General features: G+C 34.4%; 1 protein-coding gene across 3 annotated transcripts in view; it reads left to right on the forward strand.

The window, feature by feature from the left end:
- LRRCC1 (leucine rich repeat and coiled-coil centrosomal protein 1) overlaps nt 1-22,225 on the forward strand; it is a 43,870-nt gene that overhangs the window by 7,116 nt on the left and 14,529 nt on the right. For 2 of the 3 annotated variants that reach the window (XM_063079561.1, XM_063079562.1), the window contains exons 4-11: nt 33-200; nt 1,274-1,449; nt 1,553-1,762; nt 9,560-9,756; nt 10,430-10,577; nt 11,397-11,545; nt 16,657-16,861; nt 17,403-17,542. In XM_063079561.1, coding sequence (XP_062935631.1) covers nt 33-200; nt 1,274-1,449; nt 1,553-1,762; nt 9,560-9,756; nt 10,430-10,577; nt 11,397-11,545; nt 16,657-16,861; nt 17,403-17,542 — 1,393 coding nt within the window. Of the gene's footprint in view, nt 1-32; nt 201-1,273; nt 1,450-1,552; nt 1,763-5,501; nt 5,563-9,559; nt 9,757-10,429; nt 10,578-11,396; nt 11,546-16,656; nt 16,862-17,402; nt 17,543-22,225 lie in introns of those variants that run through there. The other variant, XM_063079563.1, reaches the window with a different exon arrangement.

The raw sequence follows: 22,225 nt of genomic DNA on the forward strand, positions 1-22,225 counted from the left end.
GTGGCATCAAAAGAATTTTTTTCCTATTGCAGGGTTGCTGCCTCTTCATGGACTTAAGCATAAGCTTAGATATATTGACCTACATGGTAATTATGTAGATAGTATCCATCACTTACTTCAGTGTATGGTAGGATTACACTTCTTGACCAATCTTATTTTGGAGAAAGATGGAGATGATAATCCTGTCTGTCATCTACCAGGTATGACAATTAATTTAATACTTTTTGTAACAGTTAATATTCAAAGCTCTCATTTCCTGATATTGGTGTTTATGACCTCTTTTTATTTTAGTCATAAGCTTTGCAATGTTTTATTATGTGTTTGGAAAACATAATTGCAAATAAATTAGTTTACTAACAAATTGCTGTTAAAAAAAACAGGATGAACAGATTGGTAATTCTCTTATTTAGACAATTTTATATTTTGATAAGTTAAAGCCTCAAAATTAAATTATATCATTATCGTATATTTTAATAGTATAATACTATACAGTATAATACTATTGTAAAGAATGTAGGATCTCTTTATCTACTAATGGACAATTATCCAATATATATTAGGAGAAAAAAAAGCAAGTTGCAAAGTTATTGCAGTTGTGTAGAAAGGGTAACATATATATATGCTGAGTATGTATGTATGTAAAACATCTGGAAGAATACACAAAAAAAGATAGTATTGGCTAACCCCAGGAAAGGTTGCTGGATAACTGGAGATTAGGAAATGTTGGGAAAACTTTTTTACCATGTACCTTTTGAATTTTATACCATATGAATTTATTACATTATTAATAAATAAATGATTTTTTTAAGAGCTTAAACTTGGTATCAGTTAGGTTTAAGGGGCAAAAAGAGGGATGTTTTATTAATCCTTGAGCCCTCACTAGGAAAATTCTGGCACTTTGGTCATTATCCACATCATCCTGATTTATGTTTATATTAATCATATTAAAAATAAAACAAATGTTTAGCTTCCTAGAATAAATTGCTACTGGTTTTATGCATTATAGCTTAAAAATAACTTTTCAGAGGTGACAGTTTTAACTTTCTGAACTTCATCAGTGGGGTTATTTGGGAGGGCTGGAGGTTGTGTTTTGTTTCTTTTGTATTTAATGATTACCTGCTGGAGAAGTTGAAAGGTAGCATTTCTAGTTGCTTTCTGAGACTAATTTTCTCATTCAGGGGCTAAATCTACTAGCTGATAAATTTAGTTTATCCTAGAAATAATCTCTCTTTTTTAATGTTTAAGTTTTCAGTTTGAATGATTTGTTTCCAAGGGTACAGAGCAGTTATTCTCCAGACTTTGCCACAGCTCAGAATCCTAGATTGCAAGAACATATTTGGTGAACCAGTAAATTTGGCAGAAATAAATTCATCACACCTACAGTGCTTAGAAGGTCTTTTGGATAATTTAGTTTCTTCTGATTCTCCCCTAAATATAAGTGAAGATGAGGTATTGTATTTTTTTTATAACATAAACATAACATAAAAGATATCTTCAAATTTTAATAAATGAATGTAAATTAAGAGGATTTTGGTATGTTTCTGTGTCACAGATCATTGATAATATGCCAGTGGTAACACCACCCATCGATGAATTAGCTCCCTTGGAGCAGTTTGCAAGTACACCAGCAAACACCGTTTTGACGTCTTGTATATCTGTGTGTCCATCTTCTGAGCCAGAGAAAATTAATCATGAAAATGATTTTCAGAATGAGATGAAACTCCAGAAATTAGATGATCAAATTTTAGAGCTTCTCCATGAAGTAACTATTTTTTCTACTTTTCTAAAGCAGTATGTGTTTATTGAAGAAAAAGTAGTTAAGAAAATGTAAAATAAAAATTATGTACAAGCTGACTATATTAGTCAGGGTTCTCCAGAGACAGAATCAATGGGTTATGTTATAATTATATGAGAGGGATTTATTAGGGGAATTAGCTCACGCAACTGTGCAGAAAAGTCCCACAATAGGCCGTCTACAAACTGGATGCTGGTAGCGTGGCTCAGTCCAAGTCCAAAGGCTTCAAAACCAGGGAAGTTGATGGTGTCCTTCCGTGTAAGTCTTGGAACTCAAAAGCTGACGAGTCTCGAGCTCTGATGACCACGGACAGGGAAGAAGAGTGTATCCCAGCTCCAGAGGATGGAAAGATTCACCTTTTTCCTCTGTCTTTTGTTCTCTCTGTACCCGCAGCGGATTCATCACACCTATAAGTGTTTAGAAGGTCTTACGGATAGTTTAGTTTCTTCTGATTCCCAACCACGTTGAGGGTGGGTCTTTCCCACCCAGTCCACTCAGACTCTCTCATACTAAGCTCTGCTGAAAACACCCTCACAAGACACACCTAAAACGATAGCTTTACCAGGTTTCTCAGCATTCCTTCACCTAACCAAGTTGACACCTAGAATTAACCTTCACACTGACCAACCAGAAATCATCTATACTGAATGCATCGATGTGTGTATGTTTTTGTTTTCTTTTATTGAAATAGGATTCTGTTGTAGTAGTTATGGTAGTAAAAGGTAAAATACATTTTCAGTCATTTTCCTTGTTGTCTTCCTTCACAACTTTGTTATGTAATTTCTTTATCTTGTTCTGCAGTACTTCACATTCACCCACCCATCTTTTTCACTCCACCCATCTTTTTTTAACAACCTTAAGCAAGCTGAGAACTCTTTGGGCTCAGGCTACGGAATGGAATTACTTTTGGTCTCTACTACTTCTCAGTTATTTAATGGTTAAAACCATTTCTAGAACTTACAGCTAATGGGAAATTAATTTACACAGTTCCTGCTTCAATTGCAGTTTCTAGCAGACCATCACCTAATTAATCTCTACCTTTCTGAGTTAATCCTTTTTCACCCCTGCTGTTGATTCTGATTTTTAGAATATACGAACTGTGCAGATGAACTAAATTTCTAGAATTTATTGCTATTCCGGTCTCTATCCCTCACTCCAGCATTCTTGCTCTGATCCACAGTGATGGTTGTTTTCTTTGACACCACATCTTCCTGAATGCAATGGATTATGTTTGCCTTTTACCTAGGTAGGGTAAAAAGATAGTGGTTTAGTCTAGAGAGGCTATTGGTCAAATGTCAGTTTGACCTAAAAATTTGTAACTTAAGTTTTAATACTCAAATTTTTTTTTTCTCAGAATGCATGGGGGAAGGAGCAGAAAATGCTTGTGGAATGGGCATGGTTCAGTGGGTTTCTCATAACACTGAAGTATTATCATATCTATAACACTAACAATGCTGGCTAAACAAGAGATCTGCCTTATGTGAGTGAGAGTGAATAAGTCTATGAGGATTCCATGTGTCAGAAATCTCTTGCAATTTCAATTTGAGGCATGTAGGTAGATAATAATAGAACTGGGACAAGAATGTTGCCCTGCACATTCTTTGACATCATTCATACGTTATGACTGAACTTTGGGACTCCTCCATTTCCTCAGGTTTCATCTTCCATCTTTTCTAATGACTGACTCTTCTACCAATGTCAGAACTTACATTTAAGCTTATTAACTTAAATTTAAAATGAACTTTTCAGCTTCTCTTAGATTTTTCTCATTTTATTCTCACAATATCCCAATCAAGTCGAGAGATTAATATATTATTGTCCTTATTATCTAGAAACTCAGGACTTTAAATCACTTATCTAAGAGTATTAGTAAGACATAGTTGATCTTCAAACCCAAGTATCCTGCTATCTACTTGTATTCTTTCCACTATGTCCTGCTTCTTACTCAGTTATGGTGATAATTCTTCCCACTCTGTTAACCAAGAATAGGAGTCTAGCTATCTGGAAAAAAAGATTATTGACTACTGTGCATATTAAAAATGTTTAAGAAAATGACTTCTTGTTCACCATCTTACTTGGTGTCGAGTAAACATGCAATTTGAATTTCAATTTAGCTGTGTATACACTCAAATGATTTTATTTCAAAAGTATCATTTTATAAGTAAAGCCATTATAAAGTTACCGAAAATGTACTATAAATAAGGACAATTATTATTAGCCATAGGACTTAAAATCATAATTATCCCACTGATTTGGGGAATTCTGTCTCTGTGAAAAGCTTTTTTGCCTTTCTTTTTAGTTCTTCCCTAACATTTTATTATGAACATTTTTATTTTCACAGCAAATTTGAAAGAATTTCTTAGTGAATACCAGTATACCCACCAAGTAGATCTACCATTAACATTTTATTATACTTTCTTATAACACATTTCAAAGTAAATAGAATGCATCAGTACACTTCTAAATACTTAAGCATGAGTATCATTAACTAGAGTTCAGTATTTGTTTAACAATGTTTTTTATTGTTTTTTTAATATAAAATACAAGGGCATGTGTTTCCTAAGTTGACAGTACATACATACCTGTTACCCACACTTCTGTAAGATGAAAATTACCAACATCCTAGAATGTTCCTTCATGCCCTCTCCCACAAGCAATTCTTCCCTGCCTCTCCAGAGACAAGCAGTTTTCTGATTTTTATCTCTACTACTACGATTATTTGTTAATTGTTCTAGAATCTAATATAAATGGAATCATACAGTGTGCACTCTTTCATGTAAGGCTTCTTTTACTCAGCATAACCTTTTTGAAATGAATCCATGTTCTTATGTGTATCAGTAGTTTGTTTTTATTTCTATGTAGGGTTCAGTTTCATAAATATGCCACAGTTTATTTTTCCATTATCCTATTTATGTACCACTAGTTTATTTCAGATTTATGAATAGAGCTGCTATGAACATTACTGTACAAATCTTTTGTTGAACATATGTCTTCATTTCTCTTCAGTAAACAGCTAGAGGTGTTAATTTCTGGGTTATGGCGTGAATGTATGTTTAGTTTTATAAGAACTGCCAGAGCTTTTTCCAAGGTGGTTGTTCCAATTTAACTAAGTATGCATTTCCACATCCTCACCCATGTTTGGTGTTAGCATTGATGTTATTTTAGCTGTTCTGCTGGGTGTATACTGATATTCATTCTGATTTTAATTTGCATTTCACTAATGATCAATAATGTTGAGCACTTTTTCATGTGAAGGGTCTATTCAAACTTTTTGCTCATATTTTTATTGGGTTGTTTATCCATCACTAGGTTGTAGGAATTTATTATATATCCTGGATACCAGTGTTTTGTCAAATACATCTGTGTGAATATTTCCTCCCAGTCTGTGGATCACATATTCATTTCCCTAATGGTCTTTTGATAAGCAATAGTTTTTAATTTTGATGAAGTCCAATTTATCATTTTTTTTTTCTTTTATGGTTATTCTTTTCTGTGACTTTAAAAACTCTTGGGTATCCCCAAGTAACATTCTCTGTTATTCTCTAAAAGTTTTATGGTTTTAACCTTTTGTGTTTAGATCTTTGTGTGGGGTAGAAGGTAGAGGTTGAAGTTCACTCTTTTTCATATGGATATTCAGTTATTCCAGCACCATTTGTTGAAAAGCCTTTTCTTTTCACTGGATTCCTTTGATGTCTTTTTCGAAAAGAAATCAGATGACCTTTCAAATTGTAAACTCTAACTTTGGACTCTCTCTTCTATCAGCCTGGGTAAGTTGTATTTTTCAGTTAATTTGTTCATTTCATCTCATTGTCAGCATAAAATTGTTCATATTTTCTTATTTTTCTTTTAATTTCTGTAGGATCTGTGATCATCTTTCACTACTGATATTGACAATCTGTGTCTCTCTATGTGTTTATATTTTGCCTTGGTCAAATTAGCTAGAGATTTTGTTGATCTTTTCAGAGAACTGACTTTTGGCTTTGTTAATTTCCTCTACTATTTGTTTTCTGTCGATTGATTTCTGCTGCTTTTTATTATTTTTTTCCTTCTACTTTAAATTTACTTTGCTCTTCATTTTCTAACAATATAAGCAGCACTTAGGTCATTGTTTTTAAACCTATCATCTGATATAATCATTTAAAACAATAAATATTCCTTTAAGCACTGATCTAGCTAAATTCTGGAAATTTTGATACGTTTTCCTTTAATTGTCATTTAGTTAGAAATATTTCCTAATTTTCCTTGTGATTTCTTTCGTGATCCAAGGATTATTTAGGAATACTTTAATTTTCAAACATTTGTGGTTCTATAGATATTTTATTTGTATTTAATTTCTAATTTACTTCTGTTTTATTCAGAGCACATATTCTGAATAATTTCAGTCTTTTAAAATTTATTGAGACTTTTTTGTAGCCCAGCATATGGTTTTTCTAGGTGGATGTTCTTTGTGCTCTTGAAAAGAATGTGTATTCTGCAGTTGTTAAGTGAGGATGGTGGACAGTATTTTTAGGAACCCATGTCTACTGATTTTTTTGTGTGGTTCTGTCAGTTACTGATACTGGGTTTTTTGTTTTTGAGAGAGGGGTTTGGTCTAGTTCTATCTATTGCTACATGAGAGGTGTTAAAATCTCTATGATTGTGGATTTGTCATCATTGACAAATGATGGTAGACATTTGAGTTTGTATTCACCTTGGGGCTATTATAGTGAATAATATTGCTGTAAACATTTATGTACAAATTTTTATGTGGACATATGTTTTCATTTCTTTTTACTATATACCTAGAAGTGGAATTGCTGAGTTATATGTTCAACTTTTTGAGGAACTGCCAAACTTTCCAAAGCAGCTGCACCATTTTACATCCCCACTAGCAGTATATGAAGGTTTCAGTTTTTCCACAGCCTTGCTAACTTGATAATGTATGTTGTTTTGATTATAGCCATCTGATGGAGTTTGGATGTGTTGTCCCCTCCAAAACTCATGTGGAAATTTGATCCCCAATGTGGCAGAGTTGGAAACTGATTGAGTCATTGGGGCGGATCCCTCATTAATGGATTAATGCTCTCCCTGGGGGTGGGAGGATTAATGAGTGAGTTCTTGCTTGATTAGTTCCTGCGAGAGCTCGTTGCTTAAAAAGACCCCAGCACCTTCTCTCTCTCTGTTATTTCTTCTCACCATGTGATCTGCTTGTACCCGCCGGCTGCCTGCCACTTAAAAAGACCCCAGCACCTTCTCTCTCTCTGTTATTTCTTCTCACCATGTGATCTGCTTGTACCTGCCGGCTGCCTGCCACTTTCCGCCATGTGTAGAAGAAGCCTGAGGCCCATGCCAGATGTGGCTGTCCCAGAATCTTAATCCAAATAAACGTCTTTTCCTTATAAATTACCCAGTCTCAGGTATTTCTGTTATAGCAACACAAAACGGACTAAAACATCATCCTAATGAGTATAAAGTGACAACTCATTGTGGCATCCATTTACTTTTAACTTGTTTCTGTCTTTATATTTAAAGTGGGTCTTGTAGACAGTATACAGGTAGGTCTTGTTTTTTAATCCCATCTGACCATCACTCCTTTTGAAGAGTTCATAAAAATTTACTGTAATCATTGATGAAGTTGGATTGAGGTCTACCATTTTATTTGTTTGTTTTCTGTTTATCTCTGTTTTATATTCATTTTTCCTCCTTCCCTACCTCTGTTGGATATTTTTATACTTCTATTTTAATTTATATATTGCTTTTTTAGTTATAACTTCTCTAGGTTTTGTTTTGTCGTGGTTGCTCTAAAAATAAACTCACCGTCTACTTAGAGTTAATACTATATCACTTCATGTAAAATATAGAAATCTTGCATCTATTTTACTTTGCTATAGTTGTCATATATATTGCATTTAGATGCATTGTAAACTCTAAAAAACAATTTTCATTTTTGCTTTAAAGGAATTGAGAGAAAATATTTATTTATTTATTTATTTATTTATTTATTTATTTATTTTTTAAAGATGACTGGTAAGGGGATCGTAACCCTTGACTTGATGTTGTCAGCACCACGCTCACCCAGTGAGCTAACTGGCCATCCCTATATGAGATCCGAACCCATGGCCTTGGTGTTATCAGCACCACACTCTCCTGAGTGAGCCACGGGCTGGCCCCAAGAGAGAAAATATTTAAACATCATTTGTATTTACCTGGATATAAATCATGTGAGAAATACTTTATTTCTTCCTGAGGATTCAGGTTTTCATATGATGTTATTTTCTTTCAGCCAGGACTTCCAGCCTGAATTTTCTTTAGCAAATTTGGTAGTACACATCTACGGACAGCAGAATCTCTTTATTTCACCTTTATTCTTGAAGGAATTTTCACTGGATATAAAATTCTAGATTGACACTTTTTTTCCTTTCAGTACTGTCTCCTGGCCTCCCTAGTTTTGAGTGCAACGTCAGCATTAATTCAAATCTTCAATTTTTTGCATGTCAAATGTCATTTTCTCTCTTTTTTTTGCGGGGGGGGCTGCTTTCAAGAATTTATCTTTGTCTTTGGTTTTCAGCAGTTTGACTGCATGGTGCATCAGGAAGTTTTTCTTCATATTTTTTTCTTGCTTGGGGTTTCTTTGAGCTTCTTGAATCTGTAAATTTGTGTCTTACCTAATTTGGGAAATTTGGGGCCATAATTTCTTCAAATTTTTTTCTGCCACCTTCTTTTCTCTTTTTTAGATTTCACTCAGACTTTTTGATATTTTGTCACAATTCTTCAAGGCTCTGTACATTTTATCATTTTGTTTCTCTGTATTTTTCATATCGAATAATTTCCACTGAATTATCTAGTTCACTTACTCTTTCTTTATGCCTCATTCTGCTTGTTAATCCTAAGCCCAGCCAGGCAATTTTTACTTTAGACAGTGAATTTTTCAGTTGTAGAATTTCCATTTTTGTATAGTTTCTATTTCTGAGCTGAGTTTTCTTGTCTTTTCATTTATGACAGGCATATTTTCCTATTATCTCATTAAGTATGGTTATAATCACTATTTTAAAGTCCTTGTTTGCTTATTCAAACACTGAGGTCATCTCAGGTTTGGCTTCCATGTGATCCCCTTGTCTCTTGAGAATAGGTCAATTTTCCTGGTTCTTTCTGTGGTAATTTTGGAACACGTCCTGGACATTGTGAATGTTGTGGAGACTTTAGATTCTGTTATAGTCCTCCAAAGAGTGTTCACATTTTTGTTTTAGTAAGAATTTAACTTGGTTTGATTCAAACTATAAATTTGTCTCATAGGCAGCAGTTCTAACTTCATTTCATTTCTTTTATGCATTAGTGGACTACTTGCAATCTACCTCATACTGCCCTCTCATTCTTCAGGCCCAAAGATCTGTGGTTTTTCCTACCTGAGGTTTAGTCTCCCTGCATGGTGCTGATTTTGATATATTCTCAGGCTAAAAATGATAAAAACGGAAACATTCCATTCTGGTCCATTTTTCCAAGTGTCAACTCCCCTCCAGAATAATCCTACTTTTGTTCAATTTCCAAGGCCTATGGGTACTTTTTTGGTTTTTGTTATATTTTTCCCGGAGTCTATAATTTTTATCTACAAGAAAATCAACTTGGTGGAAGCTTGCTTGTTCATACCTAAATCTGAATTCCCTGTCTTTAATTTCAAATATACCTTAATTTTATAGAAAATCATAATATTTTAGGAAATTTTAAATTTAAATTTTTTTATGTTAAATTGAACTTTTAACAAACTTTGTTGGGTTTTTTTTATTCCAGACATCTAATTCTTTAATAGATAATGTTCCCGAGAAAGAGCTCCGACCAAAAAGAGACACAGATATAACTTCTGAAAGTGACTATGGAAACAGAAAAGAATGCAATAGAAAAGTTCCTCGAAGATCAAAAATCCCATATTATGCCAAAACTATCCAAACTATTAAGCACCACAGTAGAGGCAGCAACCCTTTTGTAAGGTACTTGTTTTAGTTTGGCTGGCTTCTTCTTTAAAGGTGTCTCATGGTGATATTTATTACTTTATTAAAGTCAAAGATTTGACTTTTCAGTCTGTTCGGCTCAGATCTGGTCAGTACATTCATGTAAATTTATGTAAAATTGATCCACTTCTCTGTATTATTACCTAAGTTGCTTATTTTTGTAATTCTACCTGATTATACTCTTACATATACACTCAACATTCGGTTCACTTAGGTCAGGACATACCCTGGAATCTCTTTGGCCTCTGGCTAGTAATGTAGAAATCTATTTACTCTGATTCATTATATGTCAGTTTTAAACTTTTAATTCCTGAAGGGTCATTATATTTACTGTTTTTCTGAGTTCTTGGGGGAGGTCATCTTACCATAGTCCTGAGTACTGAGAGTACTTTTTAAGTTATTCTGATATAGCCAAGAATTCTACCCTACTGGAATATGTTGAACACTGAGCATTTGTAGAGTCATTATCTTTTTAAAAATCTTGAGGCTCTCATTAATCAACAAAGCATACCCATTCAATAGTTTGTCCAAGTTATTACTGTTTTATTTAATATTCTTTTTTAAAAAGTTGTTTGCATATACGACTACAAATTTTAATGTTAAAGTATAAACACTAATTTTCTTGGATTATCCTATATTTTATTCTTTACAGTTACAATCGTAAAATGAGACAACCTTACCTTAAAGAATTATATGTAAGATCATCTTTAGCAAACTGTCATATATTACGAGAATCAGAAGAGCCAAAGACTGAAATAATTAAAGTAGAAAAAAGTAGCTCAGAAGACAACACTTACCGGGTATGATTAACGAGGTTCATAAAAAATGAATGTGAATGATCTTAGTTTTACATACAAAGTCCCAGAAAAATTATGCATGTTTTTATGAGCAAAAAGTATTGTTTGTAATTTTATTGGAGTGAAGAGAATAAGTAACTTTTCCCTTCCTGAAATATCTAAGGAAATCTACAAGTCTTCTACTCAAAGAAAGAAGTCTATTTTTAAACACATTCAAAAAATGTTGTATATAATTTCAAGGTTTTCATGGACTCTCCTGAAACCTACTTTTGAACCCATGGATCCCAGATTAAAAGATGTTCCAGAATTTTAAAGTTCTTCAGTATTCGCCTTAATTCTCATGTTGTTGAGAATTTTTAGTAAATGTTGATTTGTTATGTTGTATTTTTCATTAACTTCATATTTTGTTTTTGTATTTTTTATTAACTTGCTCTTATTTTACTTGTTGAAGTACTGGTTGTTATTTTGATTGTACTGTGCACTGGTCTTCCAGTAACAGAATTGCCTTTTAAAATGATTTACACCTTTCATGCTGCTGGTTTGCTCCCCTTATTCTCAACTGTGAAGACATTAATATTGAAGAAAAAAATTATTATGATATAAATATATAGAATAAAATAGAAAAATAACTATATAACAATAGTAATAATAACAGCAGATGACATTTATTGATGTTGTATATGCTTTACTTCCATTAATTTAATTCTCACCACAGCTCTTTGAAATAGGTACTATTATTCCCGTATTATAAATGAGCAAATTGAGGCTGTAAGAAGGTAGGTAACTTTTCCAAGTTCATATAACATAGTTGTTTTCTTTCAGTCCCTTGTTGAACAGCTAGACCAAGAGAGAGAGAAGAGATGGAAAGCTGAGCAAGCTGAAAAGAAACTTATGGATTATATTGATGAACTGCATAAGCATGCAAATGAGAAGCGAGATGTTCATAGCCTGGCTCTACTTACCACAGAAAGGTAAGGGGAAAGTATGTAAACCTAAAGATATAGCATGAAGAATACTGAACTTAGAACTGGAGTACCTTAGTTTAAACCAGTCATAGTGTGACCAAAAACAATGTATGTGGTTTTAGTGCAATTTGAACTAATTTTATTAGAAGAGTTAGTGCTTTATTAGCTTGTTAAATAAACAGGGAATTCAAGGTACATTTATTTGAGCCCTCAAGCAGGGAAGTATCAGATAGATAAATGTTATAAGTAAAGAATAGCAAGAGACTAGAGCAGGGTTTAGTAAACTTTTTATTTAAGGTTTGTAGATCATATTCAGTATCTTGTTACATATTTATATTCTGCAATGGGCTTTGGTACCAGACAGTCCAGGTTTCTTAATTCCAGTGTTTTTATTTTTTCAACATCTTCATTCCATCTCCCATTTTATTGTTTTTTTCTGTATTACATTCTTTAGTATAGGTCTATCTTATTTTGTTCTGTGAAAATACCAAACAGTTTTCTACTTTACAAGCATACTTCAAAAAGTTCATGGAAAAATGGAACTGAAAATAATATAAATCTTTTTATGAACTTTTTGAATTTCCCTTATTAAAGCTTTGTTTTTTTCTGTTTCCTCTAAGTAATTATTTGTAAAGTTATGCTTTTCCTTAAATAGTTATAAGATTTTTTTCCACAGAGTTTCTGTTGTTTTTTTTCTCTTCTTATCCTTGAATGAGCACTAGATCTCTTGACTTGTTATTTGCCAACAGATAGGATTTGGGAAGTTGCTCTTGGTTTAATTTCCTGTCTGATTATACAGTGGATAATTCCCCCTTCTAAGATCTCATTTGAGTAGTTAATGTACATAGCTCCTAACCCAATTCCCAGTTTTTTCAAGCATTTAACTGGTAAAGTTTTGTTACTGATGTGGTATTTTCTACTTCTCTGCCTGCTTATCTCATATGTTGTACCTGTGGAGTATAAGGAAAATGATAATATCCAAATGTGTGCTATGAGAACCTTTGTAATTATGCAAGCTATGATGTATTATGCTGTTATTAGTCCTTTCACCACCATCTACCAACTTACTGCCTTATTTATGTTTTGGGAATTGTTGTTTCTGAATTGATACAAGAAGTTACTATGGGTGGGGTTAAATTAATGGTACTCTGACTACCTCAGAAGAGATGCACTTGCTTGCAGTAGGTACATAGGTAACCAAAACTATGTAGTGACACATATATAGAGACCCTGTGTCTGAGTTAATGGGCGGACAATAGAAGAGAGAAGATATATCTTTTTTTTTTTTTTTCAGGATGAAACAGTTTTATGAGACAAAGCCTGAGTGTTCTACTTTTCATTTCAAATTACTACCATTTGTTTGCATTATAATTGAAATTCCTCCCAGATGTTGGCATTATGTAATCTTTTGTTTTTAGTTGTATGTGTATGAACTTTTGCTTTATTCTGTATTGTAGGTATTATTTAGTGAGATATTAGAGGAAACTGTACCTGGGGCTGCTAGCCCAATTCCATTTAATTGGAAGGCTTTGGGCACACTTTTTCTTTATCCTTACTTAATGTAGTGGATTGAATTATGTACCCCCAAACTCACTGAAGCTTGAATTGTGTTCCCCAAGATTTATGTTTTAGAAACTTAGCCCCCACTCTGACTGTTAAAAGGGTGGGAAATCCTATTATGGTAATTGAAAGGTGGAACCTTGAAGAGGTGATTGGATGGTAGAACTGTGCAATAGTAAATGGATTAATAATGGCAGTCAGGGTGAGATTCTGAGGGCTTTAAAAAGAGAGTGAATGAGGAGGTTAGTCTCTCTCTCTCTCTGTTCTCTCTGTTTCCACCATCTTGCAATGTGAGACCCCTAGGTCACTGTCGCCACCACTAGATGAACTTTGGACTTCCCAGGCTCAGAAACTATAAGTGATAAATTTTGTTTTCTTTATAAATCACCCAGTTTCAAGCATTTTGTTATGAGCAACAGAAACAGACTAATACACTTAACCTGTTATTTTGCCCATGTTTCCCCATGTTAACATATTCATTGTTCTCTTGATGAATCAGCTTCAATTGTTTCTGACTCTCCTTTTATCTGTACCACAATTATTTGTTTTAAGATTAGATCCTCACCAACCTTGATAATCCCTTATGTACCTTGGTAAGGATTCTATATCTCTGGCAGCTAATACAAGGTCTAACATCTACGTACCTGCTGTGAATATACGTTATCTCAAAAAATAAATCTTATCTATATGGTATCTTTATTGTCATCAAGATACCTTGATGACCAGATCTGTTATCTAAGTATCAACTGAAAGTGCCTTGCCTATATTTCTTTTAAGTGTCTTAGGTCAGCATTTCCTTAGATAGACTCATCCTCTGTTTCCATATTCTGTATTTCTTGCCCTAATAAAAGGTGTCCCATCCAGCATACAGTCACCAATGCTAGAAATCTGAGTCAATTTTTTGCTTCCTTTGTCTTTCTTGTATCATACAGCCAGTTGGTGTTGATAACATCTTCATTCTACTTTTTAAAAGATGCTGAACTATCTCCTCTATATCCCAAAACTATTACCTTACTTTAGGCCCTTATGTTTTGCTTAGCTGATTGCTCTAGTTATACTTGTCTTTAGCTTCTCCAGCCCATCCCACAAAATAATAATGTCCAAAACTCTTTCATATAACATACCCCACTGGAGTTGAGAGAATGAACAGAAGATGATCAGTTGGGAGTTACTCTAATTAAAGGCAAAGGAGAGATGCTAAGGACAAGAATTGGAAAAATTACTGTAATATAGAAGTTGATGGATATATAGGGGTACTTCAGAAAGTTTATGGGAATATTTATCTTTTAATTCAGTTTTTCTACAAACTTTTTAAAATACCATATTTTTTAAAAATATTGCATGGAAATTACAGTAGATATACCTTAGGGTGGCTGCCTAACTCAGTAATTCCTTCATGAGGGTGTGTCTTTATCAGCTTCCCCTTTCCAAACACAAGACTTGTATCAATTACCTCTCTGCTGATAGTATTTGGTTAAGGGGTAAGCATCTGACCCAAGCTGGATAACATAATGCCTTAGCCCATAGCCACAGTGATTGTTTCATGGAGTGGATATATGAGTCAAATTGGGCTAATTTGTAACTTGGCAGTAGGCTTAAAATATTCAGTCAACTATACTGTAAAAAGATGTACTGTCATCCAGGCTTTGTTGTTCCATTTATAGAGCACAGGCAGAGTAGATTTAGCGTCATTCTTAAGGAACCTAGGATTTTCAGAATGGTAAATAAGTATCGACTTCAACTTATAGTCTTCAGCTACGTTAGCCCCTAAGAGTCAGCCTATCCTTTGAAGTTTTGAAGCCGGGCATTAACTTCTCCTCTCTAGGTGTGAAAGCCCTAGATGGCATCCTCTTCCAATAGAAGCCTGTTTGATCTACATTGAAAATCTGTTTTTTCGTGCAGCCACTTTCATCAATTACTTTAGCTAGATCTTCTGGCCAGTTGATCGATGCAGCTTCTACATCAGCACTTGCTGTTTCACCTTGCACTTTTATGTTATGGAGACAGTTTCTTTCCTTAAGCCTCATGAACCAGCGTCTCCTAGCTTAAAACTTTTCTTCTGCAGCCTCCTCACCTCTCTCAACCTTCATAGAATTGAAGAGAATTAGGGCCTTGCTCTGGATTAGGCTTTGGCTTAAGGTAATGGTTTGATCTTTTATCCAGTTCACTATAAGGCTGTTTCGTTTTCTTATCATTCATATATTCACTAGACTGTCATTTCTAATTTCCTTCAAGAACTTTTGGCATTCATAACTTGGCTGTTTGGCTCAAGAGGCCTGGCTTTCAGCCTGTCTTGGCTTTTGTCAAGACTTCCTCACTAAGCTTAATCATTTCTAGATTTTGATTTAAAGTGAGAGGCATGCAACTCTTCCTTTCATGTAAACACTTAGAGGCCATTGTAGAGTTATTAACTGACCTAAGTTCAATATTGTTGTTGTCTCAGGCAATAGGGAAATCCAAGGAGAGGGAGAGATCTGATGTGGGAACAGCCAGTTGGTGGAATAGTCAGAACAAAACGTTTATCAGTTAACTTCTCTGGCTTATATGGGTGTGATTTGTGGCCCCTAAAACAATTACAGTAGTAACATCAGGGGTCGCCAGTTAGCTCAGGTGGTTAGAGTGTGGTGCTGATAACACCGGGATCCAGGGTTCAATTCCCGTACTGCCCAGCCACTAAAAAAATAGTATCAAAAAATCATTGATCACAGATCACCATTAACAGCTATAATAATGACACAGTTTGAAGTATTAGGAGAATTATCAAAATTTGACACAGAGACATGAAGTGAGCACATGCTGTTAGAAAAATGGTGCTGATAGACTTGCTCAACAGGGTTTCCACAAAACTTCAATTTATAAAAAACACAGTATCTGCAAAGTGTAATAAAGTGAAACACAATAAAGTGAGGTATACCTGTATAGAGAGTCCTTATGATGATCATGTTCTTGGTTTCAGTGGTCCCACCCTATCCTTCTCTAAGTTAGTTATATAGGTCAGTAAATTCTCCCTTTTTATTTAAACTAGTTTTAAAGACTTTTCAGTTTTAATCAAGGGTTCTAACTAATACAAAGTTGGGATCAATACTGGGTGTATGGGAAAGATACAGGGAAGTTAAAGTTGACCTGCAAGTAGCTATTCATATAGCACTTCTGTCACATGGCTTTATAAATGTATCCATATCTGTTCCCTCAGCTAGATATTGAGTACTTTGAAGGCAGGGACTATCTGTATCTTATTGATTTTATTTGCTTTTAAGTTCATATCTAGCACAATGCCTGAAACAAATTAGGTGTTCAGTAAAGTTTTGTTGTTGAATAGTAAAGTTAACATAAGAAAGTTTTGTTAATTTACGTAGAATGTTTTCCCTTTGGGTACAACGTTAGTTTATGGGATCGGGAAAAGGCATATTGTGTTGTTTTTCAGCCATTTTTGCTATAATTAAAGTTTGAAACAAAGTTTAAATCTTCCTCTCTGCTATAAACTTTAACATTGACTATAATTTTTATCATTTTTATATGTGAAATATACTTAATGCCACATATAATTTCTGCTTTAGGCTAAAGGAAATTATTTTTAAAGAGAGAAATTCCAAAGCACAACTCAAAGTTATGGTTCATAAACTTCAAAATGAAATTAAAAAACTAACTTTTGAATTAATTAAAGCAAGAGAGCAACAAGACGATCATCTTACACACTTAAGAACCCTGGAAAAAGCTTTAGAAAAAATGGAAAGGCAAAAAGGGCAACAGCAGGTGGCACAGGTATTTCTCCACTTTAATGTATCAGTGACATGGATTAAAACATCCATAGCTTCTATCCTGAAACAAATTATACCATACAGTAAACCTAAAAGACATTAAGCTATTTGCAAAAATTAAATTATTTTTAATTAATTGTATTTTTATAATATATTACTAATTAATTGTTGAATTATATCTAAATTAAGGCTACTGGTACTTACCAATTACAGGAAGAGTTGGTAAAAATACAGTAGATAGTTAGGCTTGTATTCTGGAAGAGCTAGTTTTTAAGGCTTTGTCGTGCTTAAAGGAATTACATTTTCATGTTTTCTGAATGGAAATTATCATTAAGGTATATGATGCAAGTAAGCAATAGTTGTTAGTATATTTGATGCTTCTAAGGCTATATATGTTTGACTATCGTCATTAATTTAATAAATTTTGAATATCAGCTTAGTCATTAGGTAATGTGATTTAGAATGCACTTTTCTCATATGAATTGTCATTAAAATATCAGAGGAGATTATTATCTGAATACTATGATTATATGTATTTTACTCAGATGAGACTTATCCAAGAGGTAGAGCTCAAAGCTTCAGCTGCTGATAGAGAAATAAACTTACTTAGAACTTCCCTTCATCAAGAAAAGGAACAAGTGCAACAACTTCATGAACTTCTCACATTGAAAGAACAAGAACACAGGTAAATGAAAAATATATCAGGAAAATACTCACATTTAAAAATAGAAAAAGAAAGCTACTGGTCTTTTCCCCCCAATATTAAAAGACAGTGACTGCGCATTGGTGAAGTCTGACAGAATTAGCTCATAGAAAATGTCATGTTTATGTATACATCGATTCAGTCCTATAGCAAGAACCAGTAGCCAAAAAAACAAAATACTAGGTGACTTTATTTTCATCATTTGAGGTATCTGCCTATGACAATGAACCTTATATTGCCTTTCTCCAAACCTAACCAAATCTGATCATCATATATAATGAAAACTGTTTTAGTTGCCCACTAGGTAACTATTTATTAAATTAATCAGTATTCTTTATACCTCTGAATAAGGGGTCAATGAACTTTTTCTGTAAAAGGCCACACAGGAAATATTTTGGATTTTTCAAGCCATACCAAACTTTGCCTTTGTAGCACAAAGGTAGCCATAGATGATATATAAGTGAATGGGTGTGGCTATGTTTCAATAAAAATTTATTTATAAAGAAAACGGCAGCAGACCGGGTGTGGCCCATTGACTTTTGTTTGCCAAGACCTGCTCTATAGAGTCTGAAGTAACTTGAACATTTTCTGATAGTTATCTGTTATCTAGTTATTGTCCTACCAGTGAATTGTATGATTACTATGGGTTAATTGTATTTATTCCTAAACCTGTTTTCTTTTTGTACATACCTTTCTAATGATTAATTTTGATGCTGGGGGAAGGGGGGCTGTTTTATGTGTGTGGGAGAGACAACTGTAAAAGATTGGGGGGGGAATAATCACAAAAATCAAGAATTTTGCACCTAGTTTTCTTTACAAATGTCTTTTAAGCTCTAATTCAGTTTAAAGAAACCAAAACTAGAAAGAATGAATTTTGCATTTTGGGTTTGAATTATGCAAGAAAACTAGCAAGAACTCTAAAGAATGAACTCACCATTTAAAAACCTAGCCCTATATCAAAAGATTTGTAAATAATTTTATATTTTAACTGACTTCTTTTATTAACCAACCACCAGTGCCAGTCAGACTGAATTTATTATAAGTCAAAAGACTCAGCCAAAGTAGAAGATGCAGTGAAGCAGAACTTAACTTATGCGATGCACATAAAGAATTTCAAAAGCCATAAAATGATTCTTAACTATCTCAATGAAGTAAGACTTGATGTACTCCTGTTATCCCCATCACCATTAAGTACACAACCAAATAAAACTCATTATTTTTGTATCTACCTATGCCTAATATCTATGTTTGAAAGGGAGGAGCTCAGTAGGGAATATAAGTGACATCATCAAGATGGGATAATATTTCCCAGCATCACTCCCCGCCCAACAACCTATCAATTTACAACTATTAAAACACAAAAACTGCCATCCTGAGAATGCTGGAGCTCAGGGCAAGAAGAGGAGAGACCTGTAAAGTTTGTGAAAGAATGAAAGTCCATTCAAGAGGTAGGAGGGACCAATCCAACCATTCCACATCCTGGATGCTTCCAGGACCAGTGTGGTACAAGCCATGGAGCAGCTGCCGCACATGGAACAGCTACCAGGAGACAGCAAAGCCACAGTAGCACCCATTGTCTAAAGCTACTTGGAGTCTGTAGGGAAGAAGGGTGCTTCAGAGTGTACCATTTTATCTCCAAGGCCAGCAAAGCCACAGTATGTTTTTTCTGAACCCACATAGGAGTAAGGGGCTGCAGCTGATGGAAGGAAGGAACCACCCAGAGTTCCGTGAGTCTTCACTGTGAGCTTCTGCATGGCCTGCCTCATGGGAAACTTCTGGAGTTCAAGGGTAGAGGGTAACCCACCAGGAGAGCATTGAGGCTCAGCGTATAAAGCTGATCTGCCTTCTGATCAGCACAGGCATGACACAGTGGAGATTGGTCAGAGTGAAAGAATTGCAGGAGGCAGTTTGCAGGACAGGTTGTCCCAGGCAAGTCCACACAGCCCAGCTGTGTCTTTAGTGACTCCACAAGACCTGTAAGTGACTGAAAGGCTGATAGTCAATATCCAGTCCATACAAAAAGCTTTCCCCAGTTTGAGAAACAGCAGGAAAGCAGCAATCTAGCTCAGGCACAGATCTCAAGTTCTAGTCCCCACAGAAAGTTTCCCCTAATTTTGGAATTAACCACAGGACACCAAATTAGTTCAAGTGCAGAGTTTAGCCATGGTATCTATTAATGTACCATAGAATGGGGTCGGGACAGGGTGTGGGAGGGTAGTGCGGGAATCACAGGTCAGAGAAAAAGTTCTGATATTAGCCAGTAAAGATCAAACACCACCACAGGGCACCTATAAAACCTAGAAGAGGTAAATGTCTGCTACAAATGCCTAGAAATCAACATAAATACACAAAGATGGAGAAAGAACAGAGGACTAGGACAACACCATAGGAGACAGAGTACAAGCAGTGGATCCAGAAGAACAGCATATCTATGAAATATCTGACAGAGAATTGAGAATAACCCTCTTAAAGGTGTTCAGGTAGTTACGAGAAAATACACATAGAAAATTAGATGATATCAAGAAAACAACTCAGGAGCAGAATAAAAAACTTCACAAAGCACTAGAATCAATCGAAAAAATAGAAATTCTAAAAGTAATACAGTATCTGAATTGAAAACATTGATAAAAAGCTCCAGCAGCTTGATCAAACAGAGGAAAGAATTTGAGCTCAAAGACAGAACATACAAAGTTATCCAGTCAAAGAACCAAAAAGAAAAATAATAAGAAATTTTTAAAATGCAGCTATTATGGGACTCTTTCAAGCAAAATATCCTCCGTATAATTGGCATACCGAAAGAAAACAAGTAAGAGACCTAGAAAGCATATTCAAAGAAATAATGACTGAAAATTTTCCAAGTACGGAGATGATTGACAACAACCAGGTACGGAAAGCTCAGAGGTCACCAATCAAATTCAATCTAAAAAGGAATGCCCCAAGACATATCATAATCAAATTATTAAAAACCAAAGACAAAGAAATAATGAAAGAAGCAAGAGAAAAGAATCATATAGCATTGTATGGAGCCCTAATGCGGCTATCTGCAGTATTTTTACTAGAAACCTTACAAGCCAAAAGAGAATGGGATGCTATATTCATACTGCTGAAGGAAAATAACTGTCAACCAAGAATTCTGTATCGAGCAAAACCTTCAAATACGAAGGAGAAGTAAAGCCTTTCCCTGACAAACAAAAGCTGAGGGAATTTATCAACACTAGACGTGCCTTAAAAGAAATAGGGGCTCTTCAGTCTGTAAGAGATGATGCTAAAGAGTTGCAGGAATACATCTAAAGGTACATAACTAGTAAACTCAGTACACAACCTCAGAATACTCCAATATTGTAAGGGTGGTGAATAAACCACTTCTATCCTTAATATGAAGACTATAGGACAAACCTAACAAGACAGTAACAAATACAACAACCATATAAAGGATAGGCAATATTAGAAGATGTAACTGGAAACAACAAAATGTCAAAAAGTAGGGGCAAATGATGTCAAAGCGTAGGATTGGCTTTGGTGTTTTCTTTTTTTCATAGATATCAAAGTGAAGTTGTTAATTTAAAATAATGTTATAACTGTAACATTTTTTGTAAGCCTCTTGGTAACCGTAGCACAAAAACTTATGAGATGTACTGAAAATTCATAGCAAGAAATCAAAATATATTGCTAGAGGAAACCACTCAATTACAAAGGAAGACAGTAAGACTGGAAAAAAGGATCAGTAAACATCCAGAAAAGAAAGTAACAAAATGGCAGTAACAAATCCTTATATATCAATAGTAACTATAAATGTAAATGAATTAAATGCCTCAACTAAAAGATACAGAGTGGCTGAATGGATTATAAAACAAGAACCAACAATGTATCGCATAAAGGAAATTCACTTCACCTGAGAAGATACACATTGAAAGTGAAAGGATGGAAAAAAATATTTTTGTGCAAATAGAAATGAAAAAAGAGCATGAGTAGCTGTACTCCTGTATTATCAGATCAAATAGACTTGTAAAAACAGATAAGGAAGGTCATTATATAATGATAAATGGATGAATTAGGCAAGAGCATGTAATAATGCTTAATTATACACACCCAACACTGGAGCATCCGGATATGTAAAGCAATTACTGTTAGACCTAGTGGGAGAGATAGACTCCAACACAATAATAGTTGAGGGCTTTAATACGCCCCTTTCAGCAAAGGACAGATCATCTAGACAGAAAATTAACCAAGAAACATCAGAATTATTTTCTACTCTAAGCCAGTTGGATCTAATAGACACTTATTGAACATTTCATCCAACAGCTTCAGAATACACATTCTCTTCAGCAGCATATGGAACATTCTCTGGAATAGGCCATATGTTAGGACACAAAACAAGTATCAACAAATTTTTAAAAATTGAAATCATGTAAATTATCTTGTTTGACCACAATGGAATTAAACTAGAAATCAAGCGAAAAAAAAGGGAGTGGGGGGACACTGGAAAATATACAAATATATGGAAATTAAATAAAATACTTCTCAACAATGAATGGGTCAGAGAAGTTGAAAAGGAAATTTAAAAATTCCTGGAGACAAATTAAAATGAAAACACAACAAACCACGATCTGTGGGATATAGCAAGAGAAGTTCTGAGGGAATTTTATAGCAATAAATGCCTACATC

The sequence above is a fragment of the Cynocephalus volans genome, chromosome 15, assembly GCF_027409185.1.
Source record: "Cynocephalus volans isolate mCynVol1 chromosome 15, mCynVol1.pri, whole genome shotgun sequence".
Lineage (NCBI taxonomy): Eukaryota > Metazoa > Chordata > Mammalia > Dermoptera > Cynocephalidae > Cynocephalus > Cynocephalus volans.